General features: G+C 38.8%; 1 protein-coding gene across 3 annotated transcripts in view; it reads left to right on the forward strand.

Annotated features, from left to right (window-relative positions):
• The first annotated feature begins 1,205 nt into the window (after positions 1 to 1,205).
• The window catches only part of mapkbp1 (mitogen-activated protein kinase binding protein 1), a 61,143-nt gene continuing 44,611 nt past the window's right edge, over positions 1,206 to 17,737 (forward strand). For 2 of the 3 annotated variants that reach the window (XM_015350713.2, XM_015350715.2), the window contains exons 1-3: positions 1,206 to 2,691; positions 2,968 to 3,196; positions 12,492 to 12,583. In XM_015350713.2, coding sequence (XP_015206199.2) covers positions 3,083 to 3,196; positions 12,492 to 12,583 — 206 coding nt within the window. In that variant the 5' untranslated portion in view covers positions 1,206 to 2,691; positions 2,968 to 3,082. The remainder of the gene's footprint in view (positions 2,692 to 2,967; positions 3,197 to 12,491; positions 12,584 to 17,737) is intronic. The other variant, XM_015350714.2, reaches the window with a different exon arrangement.

Consider the following 17,737-nt stretch of genomic DNA (forward strand, 5'->3'; position numbering starts at 1 on the left):
AATTTTAACTGCCTCCTTTTCCTGAATGATCTCTACTGACAGAGATATATTACTTATAAAGGAACAGGTAACGGGTTTATTCCATGCTGAAAACAAAAGAAAGGAAAGGAGTTTGTAGTTCTGTTACATATGTATATATGGATGTATAACCAGCGTAATAAAGTCCAGGACAGTGTGGTGACGGTTTCCTCAGTTTTGGGGTCCTTAATTCTGGACTGGGACACCTTTTGTGTGGAGTGTGCCCCTGCTCCATTCACACTGGTTTTCTCTGGGTGTTCCCACCTTTTACAAACATGCTGGGTAGGTTGATTGGTGTTTCTAAATTGTGTATATGTGTGCCTTGTGATGTACCGGTGCCCTATCTGATCTGTAGAGCTACACCTGGAGCCCTGTCTTGACCGCAGGTGGCTCCTTCTAAGTGCAGCCCTCCATAGGATGAATATCTGATGGACATTTGTATCACCTCCTTAATGATAATCTAGCTTTTAGAGGCACAAAGCTCAACGAACGCCTCTCCGAGATTTGACCACTTTTGATTTTCAGATATTCAGGTTGCAAGCTTTCTAATTCCATTCTGGTATCTAAAGAGAGGTTTTCCTTCCCAGTTTTTGTCTTCTAGGACTCAAGCCTATCTTAAGTGGGAAACTCTTCTGTCTCACCCACCTTGATGGTAGCAGTAGTTCAGTGCTTAAACCCTTCTACAACTCGCTAGATCTGTTCAAACAATGCTTACAGCTTGTGCTCATCAGCCGATCTGGAGGGTTTTTTGTATATTTAAATTAACTGAAATCGATTAATAATCATACTCTCTTATTCGAAATTGAGGTTACTTATTAAAAGTGATATCATAAAAACAGTTTTCCGACCAAAATGACTTGAGGACTCCTCTCTTTTCCATTCATTCGTTTCTATTTTCTGAATGTACGATATACTTTAAAGTATACTTTTAAGGTACGTTTAAAGTCTTTGCCATTAATAGCTGAAAAGGCAAACAGTTATCTCCATACGGAGAAACGAGCACCAGCAGAATCGATGTATTTCAGGCTTTGAAAGAAGAACCGTTAAATTTGGAACGTCTGCAACTTCGGTCGTTGTGAATATAAGCAGGTTTATTTTTTTTTAATTATTGAGGAAACGAAATCATTGAGGTAAGATATACTGTACGATACTTGAAATCCTAATAGCCCGGAGTCTTTTCAGGGACAATTTCCACTAGGTGGCAGTATTTGACTTCAGCGAGTCTCCCTGCTTTGTTGTAATCCGTGCTTGAGGAAAAGGGCTCCATGGCTTTTGTCTGCCTGCCCCCATGTTTTTGAACCGTTTGGGCTGCCATAGAAAAACGGAGCAAACTGGAGAAGCGGGGATGGGGATGAGGGGGGAGCTTGTCAGCTCTTTATACTTCTTATCCGTGCAGTGTGGGGTTAAGATGGGCTTTGCCGATCCTGTCTGCAGACTAGAAGACCTTTAATGCAGGAGTACAATCCTCGTAGCCACATACCTCGCTCGGTACCGAAAACCGTTGGAGACCGGATTGAAAAGCGGAACGGCGCTATGGTACTAACTGGGAACTGCAGAATATTATTTAAAAACATATAATAGATGAAATGTAGAAGCTGTCATCCCGTGATAATTACAGGCTGTTCTGCAATCCATGGCTGTGTTATTCAGTTGATTTAAAGAAGGCAGTTTAGTATTAAAAGTGATAGTACGGGTTTCTGTACAGCTTTTCGTTATATTTAAAGTATGGCTGTAAACGTTGACTACATGATATCCAAAATGATAGGGTGAGACGGGAGTATTTTGACTTTTAAATGCGTAAACTAGGATAATGCTCAAATTAATGTTTAACTTCGGCATCTGGTAATTAACCCTTGATAAACTAAATCATAGTCACTTTTAAAAATGAAATTAATTCCAGATATTCTTAAAAATTGGAACAGCAAGAAGTTTTGAAAGATTCGTATGTTAATTACTTTTATTGTTATTAATTTTTAAATGGGCTACGGGATTGAAGGCGTTTCATTCCCGAGGCTAATTAAATTCATTAACGTTATTGCACTCTGAACAAAACACTGTAAGTTCGTTTTCGCGAGCAGGATATTTTTTACATTTTGCGGTCAGATTTGAATACAGTGTAGTATTTATTTTTCCTAAGAGGCATTGTAGAAGCCAATGTATTAAGACATTTACCATGATTTAAATATTAATATTACAAAAATTAGATTATATTCCCACGCATTTTATAGTCAAATGCGTTTTTAATTATATCGATATACTGTAACAATGGGCGACTGTATTTAACAAATTTGATTCTCTGGAGTTTCTGAGAAAGCAAGACCATTGGCCACCGCAGGCGTGCCACGCTTATGGTCACCGGGATAGTGTGACAGATCGACAGCTGAGTGTGTTTGTTGGCGGCTCTCTCCTGATGTTAGTCAAGTGTGTTTCCACCTCGCTTTTGCCATTGATCAAATCGAGAGGCAACGACTACAGAAGAAGCGGTACAGCATACAGGCTGTGTGTGACTAGACCATTGCAGAAGTGCTGACTGCGATGGAAATGGAACATGCACAATTTTACAAAAATAGATCCCATGGCAACATTTTGGCTTCCATGGAGCTGTCTGCGTCTCGCAGAAATGCACGGGAAGAATAACATTTCTTGTATACAATTCAATATCTACATTGCCGTGTAAGTATTGAACGCTCACAGTTTTCCCTTTTTCATTGTGATGTAAAGGCTTTCGGTAGAAGGATGTTCTGTTCTTTATCTCTTATCATCACCTTTAAGCAAGAGCCAGTCTTTATGCGCTTGAATTCCTGCACATGGTATTGACTAAGATTCATGACTGAACTGTGCAATGTTGTTGGTTCGAGATCTTAGTAGAAGGTAACATCGAATCAATGTTATCATGGGGTTCAATGTTTTAACGCTCCATTAATTTTTTATATATTTTTTTAATGTCAGATAAACCCCAGATCTGGACAGCTGGTAACCAGGACGACGAAAACACCCGGTGCAGTGGATTATTAGTCTTTTATTCTCAAACATTTTGGTTCTGAAATCCAAAATACATTTCAAGATGACGGTGGAAGGCTCAACAATTAAGAGTCGGATTAAAAATCTGCTGCGGTCTCCGTCCATCAAGCTGCGGAGGAATAAAACGGGGAACAATAAGGAAATTCTCGGGAATAAGGTAATTGTCACTTCAAATGACTTTTTATGTTTTGTTGAAACGGTGTGTTATGGTTTGTTGCATAACATCCGGGCAAAACTGCAACACCTGAGCAATGAAACACTGCTGTGGCATAGAGCTATACGTTTCAATTGAGGGAACCTTTTAAGTTTATTAATGCACCTTTATTTTCTTTTCAGTTGTCAGTCTGCAACAGGCAAATAAATTCGTCATTAGCTGACTGATATATTTTCATTGATTTTTTTTTAATTCTCTGTGTAACTTTATACCTGCGAGTCAGTAGTCCTGACGGGTCTTTGCAGATTTAGTCTGCGTTTGCACTGATAATGGATATTCGTGTTTCCTTATAATAATGGATGAAAAGCAAGATTAGTTAAATTCGTTTATTATTAATTTGCCTTGGAAAATGTATCCCCAATTTGCAGTTATTGTTGCTTTGTCGAGTTTGTCTTGTAGAAGATTGGCTTTAGCGATGCCGCCTCATTAAGCAAACTACACCGAGCTTCTCCAAAGAGAGTACAGGTCTTTTGCTGTACTGTATGTTCGTATTTTGTAGTTTTGGGTTGAGGTCGAGAGATTATAGAAATTGAATCTGTATACTCAGTACACTTTGGTAAGCTAAAGCCCCTGTTTTCTGCTGTGCTCTTATGTTTACCTGTCTGTGAACTTTCTCTCTTTTAATGCATTATGTAACCAGATAAGTCATTTGAGAACAAATTCAGCCCTGCTTTTTAAATTAGCCTTAGCTAAGTAAGCCTATCTGATACGTGTCGGGTATGTGGGACATTGCAAACATATTTGTCAGTCTACACAATATGCAAATAATTATTCTTAAACGTTTCTATACATCTAAAGCTGAAAGTATATTCAATCTTTCAAGAATTGGAATTAAGGTCATTGCTGAAAAACAGACATTGATGATAAATATCTAGAAACCATTTTGGATTTAACAGCCAACTGGAGTATTAGCTTTTTTCACTAAAGTGAAGAAATGATCAGATAATTGTTTATTAATAAATGGAGCCCTAAAGCTGTCAAATGGCAGTACTTTGGAATTTTATAACTTGATTTTAATGCATTTATAACCATGGAAACTTGCCATCACCCTGTCTGATATACGCATATATAAAAGGGTGCAAGCCAGCTTGGATGTGACAAGTTTTCCAGCTGATTCCTGAAGGTCAATATGTTACCCACTATTTGGGGTTACAGTCCACTGAAGTATTTTTTGAAATATGAATAGGATAGATCCTCTCATTGTAATGGCAGCAATTATGACCTACCTGTTATGTTTGGCTGTGGAATTACTACAGCAGGTCCTGTGTCACTGCAGGCTGTGTGTAGTAAAAGCCTCATAGTGTATGTTGTTAGTCCAGGGTGTGTGACCAAGTCTTTCTATGGCCATCACTCCTACTGTAGCTATGGCAACCCCAGTTGTGTGAATTCTTAGCACCTGGATTCATCTAGTGACCCAGATCTTGTCTTTCTTAGTTTATATCGTTAGAGTAATTGGGAATTACTTGGCCTGTCAGATTCCCTTTACTTAGGAAAATGTAAGAAAATATGAGCTGAAAAGAAGATCAGATTGAGAACATACCTCAGGAATACTAAGCAACTGTGCGCACTCACATTTTCCTAGTACAGCAGAGCAGAGGTCTCAAACTCGTAGAGTACCTGGAGTGCCTAGTATCTTTGTTCCACCTGAGCTTTTGGTTACATTGTTGGTCTAATAATTTATTTGACTCCATAATTCATATATTTCTAAGTAGACACTAAGGTGCCTTATAGGTAAGTGCACTTTATAATTATATATTTTGAGTAATCAATTGTAAATGACCTTAATCCTAAACATGTAAATAAGACAATAATTAGGTTAATTGTTTGAACTACTGAGGATGGAACAGAAACCTGAAGACCATGCAGGAACTCTTTAATATCCCCTAAGCTAGAGACCACAGCCTGACTGATGTTTTTTAGTGGTGGCTGTCTTTGAATGTATGTTGTAACAGGTGTGTGTTTGAATAGATGGGTGTGTGTTTATGTATTATTTTTTCCTTCCTCTGGTCTAAAAAGATAGGCATTTCTTTAGAAAGGCCCACAAACACAGGTAAATGTTTGAAGTACTGGGGTGCATATAAAGGCTTCATTAAATGGTTAATCTCTGCTTTATCCCTCTTTTCAACGTCACTCACGAGGTGTCCCAAGAGTACGTGGAGCTTTTTGGTTACTTCAACCTCCATTGTCTCAGAGATTGTACCCACAAACAGTACAATGTGTTTCTTTGTTTGGAATTTATTTAAATGTCTACCTCAGGGAACACTCAGATATGGAATTCTAGCCACTGAATGCTGTTGCAGATGTGAGGATTGACTGAATGTTGCACTATTTTTTTGTTTCACTCTTCCTCGCAACATTTGCTTACGTTGATTTTTTTAAAAACCAAAGTAAAAACCCGTAATGTCTACTTCAGATAGATTAATAGTGAATTTATTAACATTCTTAAGTTGTGTGTATCTTAACCCGTGATAGAAAATACTGATCACGTAGAGCAGGAAACATTTCATGTTCTCAAAATAAGCATTCTCTGAGAAGTGAAGGAAATTGAATTTCTTGCTGTAAAGGGTATAAAGAGCTTGCTTTTGACATGTGTTTTCTTTAGCTATCCAATTGTCAGAGTTCTTGTACCAGTAGAGCCCCGGTTGTTTTTATCGCGTGGGTGATTGTTTTGCAGTGTTTTATCACAGTCATGAAGGAACCAACAGCAGTCCTGTCCGTGAATTCAATAATGGGTAACAAACTAATGTAAATTCCAATTGTCACTTATTAGCCTATACACTGTATGAATCCATGTTTTAAAAGTTAAAACAGATCAATTCTGTGTTATTTTTAAGTAGGCTTTTCCCAGTGTTGAAGACATTTAAACATGTAAGAATGATCCTCTGGTATAGAGCTTTAGCCTAGATGTGGACAACAGTGTTGTATTTTTCAGACCTCTGTTGTCTTGGTTCAGCACAATGGAGCTGAGAATATGAGTCTTGTCTCCCAACCAATAATTTATTGTTCCGAACAGCATTTACAGATATCTTTAATGAGGAAAGATGACAGTGAGCTATTTTAAATGATAATTGGAGTGTTGAATTCATTTGCATAGTTTTTGGGATTAGGTCACAGTGATGAGAGAGGTATGGATCCCGTGAGAGCAGGTCTTTGGCTTTTCTTCTGAAGGGTGAGGAAAAATCCCTTCTTTGGGATTGTGCCAACATGCGTAAGGTAGCAACCCTACGTGCTTCAGAGGTGCTTAGTGAGACATTACTTTCTGATATCCTGGCTTGTTCTTTGTAAGCTACAGTACAGGCTGGTTGAAGAGACATAAGGCCTCTCCCCCAGCTTCACTCTGTTCTGTTATGGGGAAAATTGGCCAGGGATTGAGGTTGTTTGTTTGTCGTGCAATCCTTATCACTAGTCCAGAGAAAAAATGAAATTGTTTTTTTTTTATTCACAAAACTGTTCAAGATGTGCTTGGAGGACTAATGATGAATAAGCTGTCAGCACAAGGGATTGGTTTTACTTTCAAGTAAGGATGTAAAACCTAGTGCTGTCTATGCTCATTCATCATCACATCCTCGTCTTCGCTGAACCACATTTCACGTGCTGAAGCTTGACATCTTCCTGGTTGATTTTCGTCTGAGGACAAGATAGAACTATCCTTTTGTTTTGTTTTTCCTCTGACTGGGAGTAATTCATTTTGAATTGTTAAAATAAGGCAAGAAAGGCAGTTCTTTAAATCTTCAGTGCAAAGTTAAAAGTGCAGTTGTTGTAAACGTTGAACGAGTGTTGTGTAACACTTTGAAGCCGAGACTGAGTCTGAGAATGAAACTCGATATTCCTTTTCAATATTTAAGATGGACGTAAAAGTTCACTTATAGCATTTCTTTATTGGGATTTTTCATCTGTATTTTTTATTATGAGCTACAGTGTCATTGTTGTCATATAAAACCTTGTGGTAATACAGCTTAATTTTCAGTTTAATCATTTATTTAACCTGCTGGGAAATTAAGAACAATTTCTGTATTTACAATGCCAACGTAACTAAGCCCAATTTTTTCAGTGTTGCCAAAAGAAATAAAACTAAAGATAAAATAGTTCATCGTTATTAACAAGTACAAAACCTGCTATCTCATTAATAGAGTAAATTTGAATTTCTTGTATTTCTTTCAGCTTACAATGTTGTTTTTCAAATGCACGTTTTGGAAATCCACACCTTGAAATCAATGGTGTGGAAAAGTGTGCAGTTCTAATTTTAAATCCATCTTTGCTCTTCAGAACACAGTACATCAGAGGGGGGATAGCTTTTTTTATCATGGGGAAGAAGAAGCTCCCCTACAGACAGCACAAATGATGAAAGCAAGAAGTTCAAGGCTCTCCCTGCAGCTATAAAAAAGACAAAAGAGTGTGTCCAAACATCTTTAATACTCCAGGTTCACATTTTTCTCTCTGACCCTGGGCTCATGTAGAGATCAGAGTTTGCTACTGTCCTGCGTGAGAGAGGTATGAACTCTTCCCTGGATCGCCATTGCCTGTGGCTCCGGTTACCTGCTTGTTCATACCACCTGTCTGCTGCTGAGTTATTGTGCCTCCTGGCTGTAGGAAAGTAATTATCACAACAATTCTCTTCACAGGGGGGTGGAAGAAGGATTCCCGCTAGTGTACTAAAATGCTGTATTTCAAATTGATATTCAGCAAAATATAAAACCAAATACAGGCTCTTCAATTCAGTCATAAAAAAAACAATATTTTTATATCTAACTAGTAACCGTGTCTAATTAACCACCAAGGGATATCTTAAAATTGTTCAGTTCACCAGTATAAAGACCTTATTGAGAATATATTGTATAATTTTGGTCATCATATTAAAAAAAAAGATATAACTACTCTGAAATCAGTTCTTTGTAAGGTGCAAAGACACATTCTGGGGCTCAAAAGAATGAACTCCTCTGACAGACTAAAACAAGTAAATATTTTTAGTACGGAACAGAGAAGACGACATAGGGAAATAAGGCGTTGATAAATTCATCCCAGCAGACTTCTTCAGAATCAATAGTGAAGCATGAGCCAGAGGAAACAAATAGAAACTACATGAGAAAAAATAGAAGGGTATTCAAAACTGAGAATTGGAGACCTTTCTTTACACAAAGGAGTCTGGAACAAGCTACTCTGTCATATTTTTGAAGAAGACTTCTTTCAACAGCTTGCTCGGAACCATTTAGGTACATTTAGGTACAACCGAATGAGCTGGATTGGACACCTCTCTATTGTAGCCTTTCGTATGTACTTATATTACCTAAACATCACTTACAGATGTTCTACATGTACCAAAGCACACTGGAGGCTCATTAATGAGTGCCTAAGGGATATGACAGAAGTTTATGGAGCTGTAAATCTAGTATAAGATCACTAGAGAAATAGATATTGAATTTGTCGCTTTTCTTATTAAAGTACCAGGAATAGCACCTGTCTGAATCTGGTTCACATGTTTATTGAAGCTGCTTTACATTGGACCTTCAAAACTCTCTGCCCTAGTTGTGCTGCAAGTGTTATTATTAGGGGGTTACCTGGCATCTGTACTTGCCTTTTCATTACCTGCCGATTAATCACCATAGTAAACGAGCTTAGACATGATGAGATTTAACAGCAACCTTTTAGTTCCTGGTAATGTTCTGAGAAAAACCTAGCACTTCAATCAGTTTCAATGAAAAGCACAGCATCAATAATGGGACTCTTGCTCTTTAACCTTAGGTCTGTTCTTCAAGTGAAGTGTTTCCCACTGTGCAGTAAAACAACCTACAGTCCTGTGAAGGCAATTTTTGATTCAGTGAACCATTGAGATGAACACTGCTTGGTGTAGCACATAAATGTCTTTGAGTCAGCTCCTGAAGTTTTATTAGAAATTGCAAGCACTTGACCGGTTTCACATTTTGAAGTATATTCTAGTATTGACGCAGCGTTGCAAATTTTTTCTTAACTTTTTACGGCTGGGTAGAAATGGTCGTGTCTCTCTGAGCACAATCACTAATCATCCATACATTTTCACCAGCCATGTCTTCCTTTCCAAATGAAGCAGGGTTATTTTGGTCCTTGGGATCAATAGCTGCTCTCAATAGAATCTAGGTGGTCTTGAAAATGCCACCAGGTATTTTTTTAAATATGATGCTCTGGAAAGACATGGTTTATCCTAAGAAAACCTCTTTAATGCTGAATGAGGTTTACAACCTTAAGGGTCACTCGGATCACAGCTGGAAGATCTTTGCTGTGGCACAGTCACCCCTGTCTCCAGCGGACTAACCAGCTAGCACATAAGCTTTGTAATATCCAGTTGAGAAACAGTTGATCAGAAAAGCATCTCATACTTCAAAAGACGCATGATTATCCTGTGAGTTTCTATAAACAGTTTGGTGTTGGAGGAGGTATTATTAATTGGTGGTTATTAAAGGCTGATTGGTAAAGTGAGGTATAGTTAATTTCTTCTTTCATTATATGTCACCGTCACTTGGTCCTTATCAATACGTACTGTATGTACCATGTTACTGCTGTTTCTAGGAATATGACAGCTGGAGCACTGTAACACTCCATCATGTAAATCAGGCCTCCTACCGAGTTTAATTTACAGAGAGGAGCTGGAGATAACAGTTTTGGTGGAGAGGCATAGCTTTGAGGGTCATAGACGTTAAGGGCAATTACTTATGATACAAGAGGGCAGTCTTTGTCATATCCATCAATAACATTTACATTAAAGAAAGTTTCCCTTTTTGGGAGTAGATGCCATTCCAAAACAGATCTGCTGTTGAGTCTATTGAGGTACAAGGTTTTGTTTCTCTACATTAGCACTATACTGGGTGGTTCTCTGTAGGACCATCACAGAATAGCCTTTCATCTGCTTTGCGTAGAGAACTGCTTTCACAGTAAAAACCCTGAAAAAGAGGACCAGGCCTGGCTGAGGACCAGGAATTTAAAGCGTTGAAGCTGTCAGGAGATTTCATTAAGACACTGGTTTTGACTGTATTGTACTGGATCATGTAGCACAAACAGAATAAGGCCAAAGCTGAAACAGCAGTCTTAACTGTAGGCGTATTTGCTGCAGGCAGCAAGTAGTCTTTCTGTGTAAACCACAGCTATTATTATTGTGCTATCATTAGGTAAATATTATTGTTGATTGTTTTATTTTTAAAATGCTTGCAAAGATTATACAAATTGTAAACTAATACTACAGTTTAATTTTATATGCATTAGAGTATTTGCAGCATTTCTGTAATGTAGCATTTTTTATCTAGACACTTATTGTCTATTTGTAACTGTTATTGTTCATTAGGTCTGGTATAACTAGTTTCTGGACTTTGGGGAAAAAAACAACTACTTTATTTTTAAACTATAGGTTGTACAGGAAAAATTCCAAGGTGGTTAGGCTAATTCTGAGTCGCTGGGCTGCACTGTGCATTCTTATTGAGATAATTGTCCGTTGGCTACAGCAGATCGCGATGGCCATATTGACATACTGTAATGTCATGACTCATTCTGTTATGGTGTGGGATGTTACAGATGTTTCCATCCCATGAACAACATTTGCCTGATACGTTAAGATTGGGCTCTGCCGCCTTCTATACCAGTGCTCATCTCTCCAAAGAAAGCCATATTTTCTATCCAATGCAAGAGGCTGGACAGCAGAACTGTCAGTCACTCAATTGGTTTGCACTTACAGTATAAGCTATCTATTATTGGTCTATGCTACAGTATCCCAGGAGGACCACCCTTTACTTTGCCACCACTTTACACCCATGGGGGTTTTGAAAGTGAATTAAACTGTAAGTATGCAGTAATCTGACTGTCACGCTCTTTATTTTTTGTTTTGCATAGGAGTTCTCACTTATCGCTGTTCATTTGCACTTACCTGTACATTCTCCCGATGGCCTTGCTGCCTGTGCACTTACCAAAGATCTCTTTTCTCATTTGAGAATATTACAAATTCCTAATTCTTAGACAATTGATCCTAGGACCTTGACTATCTGTTCTGTGAAAGAAAGAAGAGTTTTGGTTTCAACAACGTGATTGAGTAGGTTATTCCACTCCCCCCACATCCCCTTTGCATTCTCAGTTTTAAATGTGCTTCCATTAGTGTATATGTTAGGCACATATGTTTGTTGAGTGGCTGTTTCAGTTAGTACTTTTGTATTCCTAAAATCGGTGTTCCTGACATTCTGAGTATTTGTTATACCTGGGTTTTTTTTGTGTGTAAGCTGGTGATTTCTGCTTCAGTACGCTTCCAGACTCTCACATGATGCAAAGAAAGCTAGCAATTTCCTCTGGTGCAGTCTGTGGTTTTTGTTGGTATATGAGGAGGAAGTCTGGTGTCTCAGCCCTGGTAGTCTGGGTAGTCCCCATCAGTGAGAATCAGACAACAAAGGGAATATCGCTTCAAAGCGCCCCCTTTGTTTTCTGTACCTTTCTTCATCTTTTGGGAAGTTTCTGTTGCTCTCTTATGAAACTACAATAAGAGTTTCCCACAGATGCGCTGCATGTTGTGTTTGCTGGCTTTGTATTTCCCCATTCCAGAACTACAGGAAGTTTTGGCTTCTCTTATCTGTTTTAGGTTTAATACAGGACTAGACAAGGCCTTGCAGAGCACATTGAGACTTGCCATCCTCAAGAAATACCGGCTTAGAAGATGAGACTCTGTTATGCCTTCAGCTTTTTCCCTATGTTTCATTTAAAAAATATAATTTCTTTAAAGTTAGAAAGATGTAATATTTTCTTATGGACTCAAGCTAGGATAACAGGGCTGAAAATAGTTCTAGATTATATATATATAATATATATATAGAAAGTGTGAACAATTCAATTAATTGGAAATTGCAAATATTTGTGTAATTTATATTAGTAAGTCATCTGAGCCAAGATCAAACCATTCCTTACCCCATTACCCATGTTTTTGATGTCTAAGTAGTTGTTGCTCAGGGTCAAAGTACAGCAACATACAGCAAGTAAGACAACTTGATATTCGGGTTCACATCTGCTAAATCCCCCATCAGCTGATATATATTAATTACGGGTATTATGAAATGAATTCCCAATAGCATTAGGTGTTCTTTGTGTCCATGTTTCCTATCAGACTGTACAGTTTTGACTTGTTTCTCTCTACAGCCATAGTGTTGTTGTTTTCAAAATGTCCGCTCTCTCTCGTAACAGTACCAGCCCCTGGTGAAACCCTGGGTGTTTCATGATTCCTCTCTGTCTGTACCAACAGGTGACACTTGAGAAAGTGCTGGGGATCACAACCTCGGGGAACAGCGGCTTGGCCTGTGACCCTCGCTCAGGCTTGATGGCCTATCCTGCTGGGTGAGTAAGCCGATTCCACACAGCCTGAAGGGGTTGTGCTTGTCAGGATAGAAAATTCCGGAATGGTACAAGAGACGTAGAAAGGGTCAATAGGGAAAGGCAGATACTGTGAGCAGAAGGGAGACATGAGAAGATAATGCACTGCCAAAAAAAATGTGGAAACTGGTTCCTTAGTAACACATTCCTGTGAGCCCATCTGTTGTCAGTAATTTTCAGGGGTGTTTCTTACTGCTTTGCTGTGTGTGGTTTGGCAGCCCGTGTCTGGTCATGAAAGTGAAGAGTTTGTAGTGGCAGATAAATATGCTGAGAGCGGAGCAGAGGTAGCATTGTGGTTTACAGCACATTTCCTGGCTGACATTTGGTATTTTTTTATGAAACCATTTGTTTAGCATGTGGGGTACTGTACACTGTCCTTGAGCAAGTGTGGGTTGATTTGTGTTGGAAAAACACAGTGCTACATGAAGCTCCACAATGCTCACTTTTTAACCATATACCATTTTCATTGTCATTTTGTTTTGGGATTGAATGTGTGGTTCTTTCCAGGCTACTGCTAACATTAGTTTGATTTATTCTTACATTAGTTAGATATAGTTGGAATCCCAGGTTGTAAATGCAATAGAAACCTGCTAGTTGATTGTAGAGTGTCTATACTGAATATTATGGTAATATTTCTTTGTTTATGTGAGGTCCTTAGTTCTGGTCTTGAAGGATGTTGTGTTGGTGGGATTTCACTTTAAATCAGGACTGGAAGAAGTTAACGTGGTGCAATTAAGTCCATAATGAGCTGGTTTAGGCTTTAAGAGCTCAGTTTGACTGAAATGCACCTGCCCTCCCGAACGAGGATTAGGGAGTACTGGTTTGTGTCCGTGGAGCGTTGGCATTACTATTTAGTTATGTTATAATGTTATCCTTTTCCAGATTTAGAATGCTCTGGTAAGTTTTGCAACCATAATGTATATTAATGACTTGTAGTTTTCTGTTCTAGAAATTGTAATAAACCATTTATTATAACATATATATATATACGATAACTCATTACGTGGTGCACATCCAAAGGACTGTGGGCCAGTATGTAGGTGTGACCAAGCTGAAGAGAGGTTCCAGACTCTACTGGAAGCTGATTCAGGTTTATAATAGTCCAGTACAACAGGAGAGTTGGAGAATAGTACAGCTCTTGAAGCCAAGACCAAAGTATAGCATCCCCCGGTAGCAAGAAGTTTGAAGGGGCTATTGGACGTTTATAATATTATTTACTTTTGGTTAGTTTTTTAATTGATATACATCATTCCTTCACTCCAATCCTAATCAACCTGTCGTAATTAAGTTCAAATCCTTAATTAGACATTGCAGAGTGTCTGTATTGCAGCTTTCTAAGTCTAAACCAGCTGTGCTTTGGTGCAGACCTCATTTTGAAAGGAGTTCTACTGATGTGGTAGGAGGGGAATGTTGTTGAGTTTTACGGTTTTCTTACTTTTTTCAGTTTTACAAACAGAAAAGTAATATAAAAAATGTTCACAAAAAGCATAGAAACTGACAGCATAGAAACTTGTATGCATTTACTGTAAGCCACAGGTTTACCCTGGGGTTGAGGTAGAAATGAGCTAACATTTTAAGATGATTGTAGCATTTATGTTAACATTTTTTTCTAAAGCATATTTTTTTGTTCTCAGATCTTGGTCTGTATATAAAGATACGTCTATACAGTTTCAATGCAATTTGTAGATATTTTGTAAGACATTGATTGATATAGCATCACTGAGCTGAACTGGAATTAAGACATGTTGATAGACTGAGAATCGAAGAGAAACGGAAAAAGGATAGAGAGTGAGGATTGGACAGAGAAATCCTATGGTTGTGAATAGTCTTCTGTCAACACGTCAGTGAAAAGTAGTTCATGTATTTCCTAAGGGCTATGGTATAGCATATCAACTTTGAGACCGCTTTTAACTGCTGTCTTGTAGTTAACTGCTGCCAGTCACTTTTTCATCTCTCTGTAGGAACTGGGATTATGGACGTTAATACACTAAAGCTTTGTTTTGCACAGTGCTTCTCTCAGAAAAAAGTAACATATGTAACAACATTAAGCTTAAAATCATCAGTAGGATAAAATGTGAGCAGTGTCACTGATGGCAAAATGACTGTCCTGTGCAATGATACATATTCAGTGCTTTTACCCATTCCCTTAATTGCTCAAACAGCTGCTAAAAAGACAAGACAGTGCAGTTCACAGCCCTCTGGTGTCGCAATAAAAATGTGATATCTGTGGGTAACTGCAAATGTCTTCATGAATTGCAGTAAGACATTTATATCATTGGATCAATAATGAACAGAATATGTGAGCATTGTTGCATTTTCACCTGCTTGAAATAAATATATACTTATTTCCCTAGAAGGCTGAATTTGTCCAGAAAAATCAAGATAGATGACAGCATCTTATCTTGTAGCCTGATCTCGGAGTTCAGAAAAGCTAGGTCTGGTTAGTTCTAGGATGAGAGACATCCAGAGAAATCCAGGTTGCTGCTACAAGTGATGTTGATGGGTTCGAAGTTGATACTCTTCTCATTGACTTGCAGTCTCTGAACCAGTACCCCTCTGGACTGCAGGCATTGTGCTATAGGAACTGCTGTCCTGATTACTGGGTCATTGAAGTTCCCATGGAACCTTTCAAAACAGTTTGGTGTTAAGGCTGGTGTTCTGGTTAAATTCCATACTGGGTTTGAATAATCTGGGTTCCCAATGTTCTCCCTTAATTCATCTGTTGGAGCTGTTCCTCACTTCTCCCCTGATCAGCTGTGTGAGTGGGGCTGCTGGTTCATAATGGCTGTCATGTGTCGCCCAGATGGAGCTGCACTTCAGTGATCAATCAAGTGGGACCCCTCCTACACGGAATGTGGTGTGGGATACTTTGTGAAAGAAATTATAATTATTATTAGCTGGAAGCCAGAGATGATCTGCAATTCTGTAATGGGCTAAATCAACACCACCAAAATGTTGATTACAAAGTACTGTCATTACACATTCACCAAGGTGTCATACTGCAGCATATAGCACCCCACAGCAATAAAGAATTCTCTTAATTGGGAATGTGCTATCCCACTGCTCTCGTGATTTACACTACAGTGTAGACGCGAATGTAGCCAGCATGATTGGTCATATCTTTTTCTGAACAATGGTGACACAGAGCATATTCACACTTGTGTCAGAATGTTTTGATTTCCGGATGACATTTCATCCTTTCAGTGTGCAGCTGGCATTTCAGGTGGCTTGGGCTTGCTGGGGATGTATTGGAATGTTTTTCCATAAATATAAACCGGTGTTGGTGTGTTACCAAATGTAAGCTGTTTAGACAATGCAGTCCTTTGTTTTTCCACCAAGAACTGAACGACATATTTCGCAAAGGCTTTGCTGCAATGAGGGGTTTCAGAGCATGAAAAGCAAGTGCTGTCTGCTCAAATTAGGCAGAATTCAAATCTCCTTTAAAATCACTGGCACTTCTAATCCTATTTTGAGCTGGTTTAAAGTGTTTTGTAATTCTTCTTAGTCTCAGTATGCTTAAAAAAAAAAGTTCATACGTACATGAATTTGGAAGGGGTTTAGCTTTGAAGGTTAATTACAACCCTCAAAAACTTTATCAAATTATAATTTTGTACTAGTAATTAAATTAGTGGGACACTGCAGATGACTGCACAAACTGCAATTCACTTTGGAGTTTGACGCATGTACTATTTATTGAAAATGAAGCTTTTTAAAGCTTTAAGCTATAATAATTGGAATACTGAATATTGACAATAACAGTAAATAATAAAGTTTTATCAAATTAAATTCACAAGCACAAGATTTGACACTGTTTTCTTAATAACTGAAACACTTTGTCGTCCATTCTTGAAAGTTCTATATATATAGGAAAGGAATGAGCTCTATCATTTCCTGTTTTTTTTTAAAATAGACAAACGCACTAATTGAAGGGAAGGCAAGAAATGATGCCAGGCGCGACTACACCTACTGCAGAACTGACTCGTTCTGAAAGCAAACTAGCAATTAAATTGTACTGAAAGGCAGACCCTCTGAAGTTGTTCGGTCTTCTCTAATGAAAATTACATCTTGGGTGTGCTACCCTTCTATAAAATACTCCCCCCCCAAAAAAAAAACAAATTGATCTCCCAGATCTGAAGAGGTAAACGTATTGTCAGTCTTGTGACATTGTTGAGGCTTGCAAGGCAATGAATGGAGACACAGGCTCAGCCCCCTGTGTAACAGCTCATCACCACACAGTGATGGGAAATATACAGTACTGACACTGTGAGTGTGACCTTGCCCGACAGCTCTTACCGCCTCATTCTTGACTGGCAGACGAATCAGTCTGGCTTGTATCTGACGGGGACACATGATGGGGTTTCTGCCACTTCTTTCACAGAACAAAGTAAAGAAAAACAATGAATTTTGCTTGTTGTGTTTTAAACCGTTATATCCATGGAGTTTCCATTCTGTCGGCTGCACTCTGTACAGCTTCCAGCCCTCTTAGCCATTATGCTTTGTGTTTATATTAAAACTGTGGAATAGGAGAACTGCCAGTGAGACAGCCAGACACAGAATGTGATGTTCACACATGTTGCCTCAGGAGCTGAGCTGATAAATGGCCAGGGAGTGTGCGCGGAGGGGGTGGGTCATTCTGAAGGGGAGGTAGCAAGATCACGCTTATTAGCAAATTTGCTCCAGCCCTCTGCAGATAGACGGAGGCAGTGGTAAGAAGTGACAGTTCTAACAGGGACAACTGAGTGTCAACTACTCCACATGCTGGAGAGGCTGGACACGAGCCGAGCCGCAGTATAGGCGTTATAGGTGTTTGTGGGTTCACAGGGAGGGTAAGGGCAGCTGGGGGAGGGAGGCAGAGTGGAGAAGCACTTTAACCAAGTCAATCTTTGTCAGACTAGATTGCTGCCTCTGCAGAGCAGGAACACGGTGCTCTGATAAAGACCGCAGTGAACAGAGATCTTTTCCAGCTTAGTGTATCTTTGAGTTTCGCAAAATGCTGGAATTATGCGATTATTCTTCATTTAGGTTTCGGCAGGGTATTTTATGAGAGATACCTAAGTGAAGGGTACTACACGGGAACCCCACATGGGATTTGAACCTACAACCTTCATGTTTGAAGTC

This window comes from Lepisosteus oculatus, chromosome 8, assembly GCF_040954835.1.
Source record: "Lepisosteus oculatus isolate fLepOcu1 chromosome 8, fLepOcu1.hap2, whole genome shotgun sequence".
Taxonomy (NCBI): domain Eukaryota; kingdom Metazoa; phylum Chordata; class Actinopteri; order Semionotiformes; family Lepisosteidae; genus Lepisosteus; species Lepisosteus oculatus.